Below are 2203 nucleotides of genomic sequence, written 5' to 3' on the forward strand. Positions count from 1 at the left end.
GGTTAGAGCTGATGGGAGCATTAATTTCCGCAAGAATTGGAAGTTATCTTAAAGACACTTTCTCTAAGTTAAATGAGAAAAGAATATTTTACTGGACAGATTCTACAATTTGCCTACACTGGATCAAGGGACAATCCGAAGATTGGAAGCAGTTTGTTAGAAACAGAGTGATAGAAATAAAGGAAAAAACCAATCCGGATCATTGGCATCATTGTAGCGGAAAAGATAACCCTGCAGATAAACTTACACGAGGAATGAATGCACAAGCTCTTTTAAACGATACTGTTTGGTTATCGGGACCTCCATGGCTAAAAGAAAGGAATATCCCATACGATGAAAGCGCCTCTTGTCCTGACTTGCATAACGTTGTAAGAGAGAGACGAAAAGTTGTAACTTTACATTTAAAAACTGTATCTATTCAGCCGTTACTGAATCTTGATAATTATAGTGACCTAAACAAAGTTCTCAGAATTACAGGATACATATTTCGTTTCATTCATAACTGTAAGGCAGCACACGAAAAGAGAATATGAGCAATCACAGCGAGTGAACTAACCAACGCTGAAACTTACTGGATTAAAGTTGTGCAACGAATTGAATTTGAAAGGGAATACCTGGATTTAAAAAACAATAGTCCCATACATCCAAATTCGAAATTATACGATTTAAATCCAATTTTGTCAGCTGATGATTTAATAGCCTTAAAAGGAAGGTTACAAAATTCAGATTTCGATGTTCAATCAAAGCACCCAATTATCATCCCAAATAAGACAAAATTTACAGAACTCTTAATATTTAAAGAACATAAAAACTTGTGTCACTCTGGTGTTTCGGATACACTTACACAATTGAGAGAACGATTTTGGATAATCCGAGGGAGGCAAGCTGTAAAAACTTGTTTGAATAAGTGCTTTAAGTGTAGACGATTTAAAGTTAAACATGGAATGCAGGTAGTTGCTCCATTACCTGCAAATAGAACTTGTGAAGCCAATCCATTTGAAGTTGTAGGCATCGACTTTGCTGGTTCTGTGTACTCAAAGGACCATGATAAAATTTACATCGCATTATTTACATGTGCTGTAACGCGAGCAGTACACCTAGAAGTTGTGTCGAATTTAAGTGCAGAACATTTTCTTTTGTCATTCAGACGATTTATCTCCAGAAGAGGCATTTGCCGGATTGTAAATTCTGATAATGCTTTAACTTTTAAAAGTGCTGACATTGAACTCAAGAGACTATACATGAACATTAATGAACTCGAAGTTCAGAACTATTTTAGCAAAAAGGGTATAGAGTGGCAGTACATAGTTGAACGTGCTGCGTGGTGGGGAGGATACTGGGAGAGAATGGTTCGAATAACAAAAATCGCATTAAAGAAAATTTTAGGGAAATCATTTGTTTCATTTGAAGAATTGCAAACTATTTTGGCAGAAATTGAAGCTATAATTAATTCGCGTCCATTAACGTATGTTTATAATGAGCCATTCCTTCTCACTCCTGCTAACTTTTTAACTGGAAGAAGATTAACAGCTTTACCTAAATGGTCAGGTAATGCAAATTTTGAATTATTTAAAGGTAAAAGGGATTTGATAAAAAGGTTTTTGTATAGGGAAAAGATTCTAAATAATTTTTGGAAAAGATGGAAAAGGGAATATCTTCTGTTAAAAGGTGCAAATTTCAACAAACATGTAAATGTAAACATTGAATTTAATGTAAATGATATAGTTTTAATAGGTGACGAGAAAATACCGAGACAACTTTGGAAGTTAGGAAGAATTCTTGAATGCCACAAGCACAAGGGTCGAGATGGCAAGGTAAGATCAGTCTCTGTGAAAACGTCTTCAGGGGTCATAAGACGCCCAGTACAGTTATTGTATAATTTAGAAATTGCATCAAATGAGTGAGTAACAAATTACAAGTAGATTATGAATAAGTGAGTGTTTTTATTCTAATTCGAATTTATGGTTTTTTTTGCTGATATTGTTTTCATAAATTTTTGTATGATTCATTATTTATGTCGTGAATTATTAATTTGGTAGTTTAATGTGGAATTAGTATTAGTATAATTTTAAATTCTATTTGTAAATTGTTTTTGAACTCTCTTTCGGGGCGGGAGGATGTGGCAACTCAAGCCACGAATAAGGTTAAATCCCCACAAAAGGGATTTCTACTAGTCGTCTTCCCTAACCGAGGGAGAATTCAA

General features: G+C 34.5%; 1 protein-coding gene across 1 annotated transcript; it reads left to right on the plus strand.

Annotated features, from left to right (window-relative positions):
* The first annotated feature begins 944 nt into the window (after positions 1 to 944).
* LOC147806227 (uncharacterized) lies at positions 945 to 1904 on the plus strand. Its single transcript, XM_087149609.1, has one exon. It carries the CDS (start codon positions 945 to 947, stop codon positions 1902 to 1904), a length of 960 nt encoding a protein of 319 aa, XP_087005735.1.
* Positions 1905 to 2203: the final 299 nt, after the last annotated feature.

Source organism: Parasteatoda tepidariorum, chromosome 8 (genome assembly GCF_982258835.1).
Source record: "Parasteatoda tepidariorum strain Cologne lab strain chromosome 8, Ptep-v5.0, whole genome shotgun sequence".
NCBI classification, from domain to species: Eukaryota; Metazoa; Arthropoda; class Arachnida; order Araneae; family Theridiidae; genus Parasteatoda; species Parasteatoda tepidariorum.

Coding starts and splice junctions, on each gene's coding strand:
- LOC147806227 (XM_087149609.1), top strand. CDS start 945: ATGCAGGTAGTTGCTCCATTACCTGCAAATAGAACTTGTGAAGCCAAT.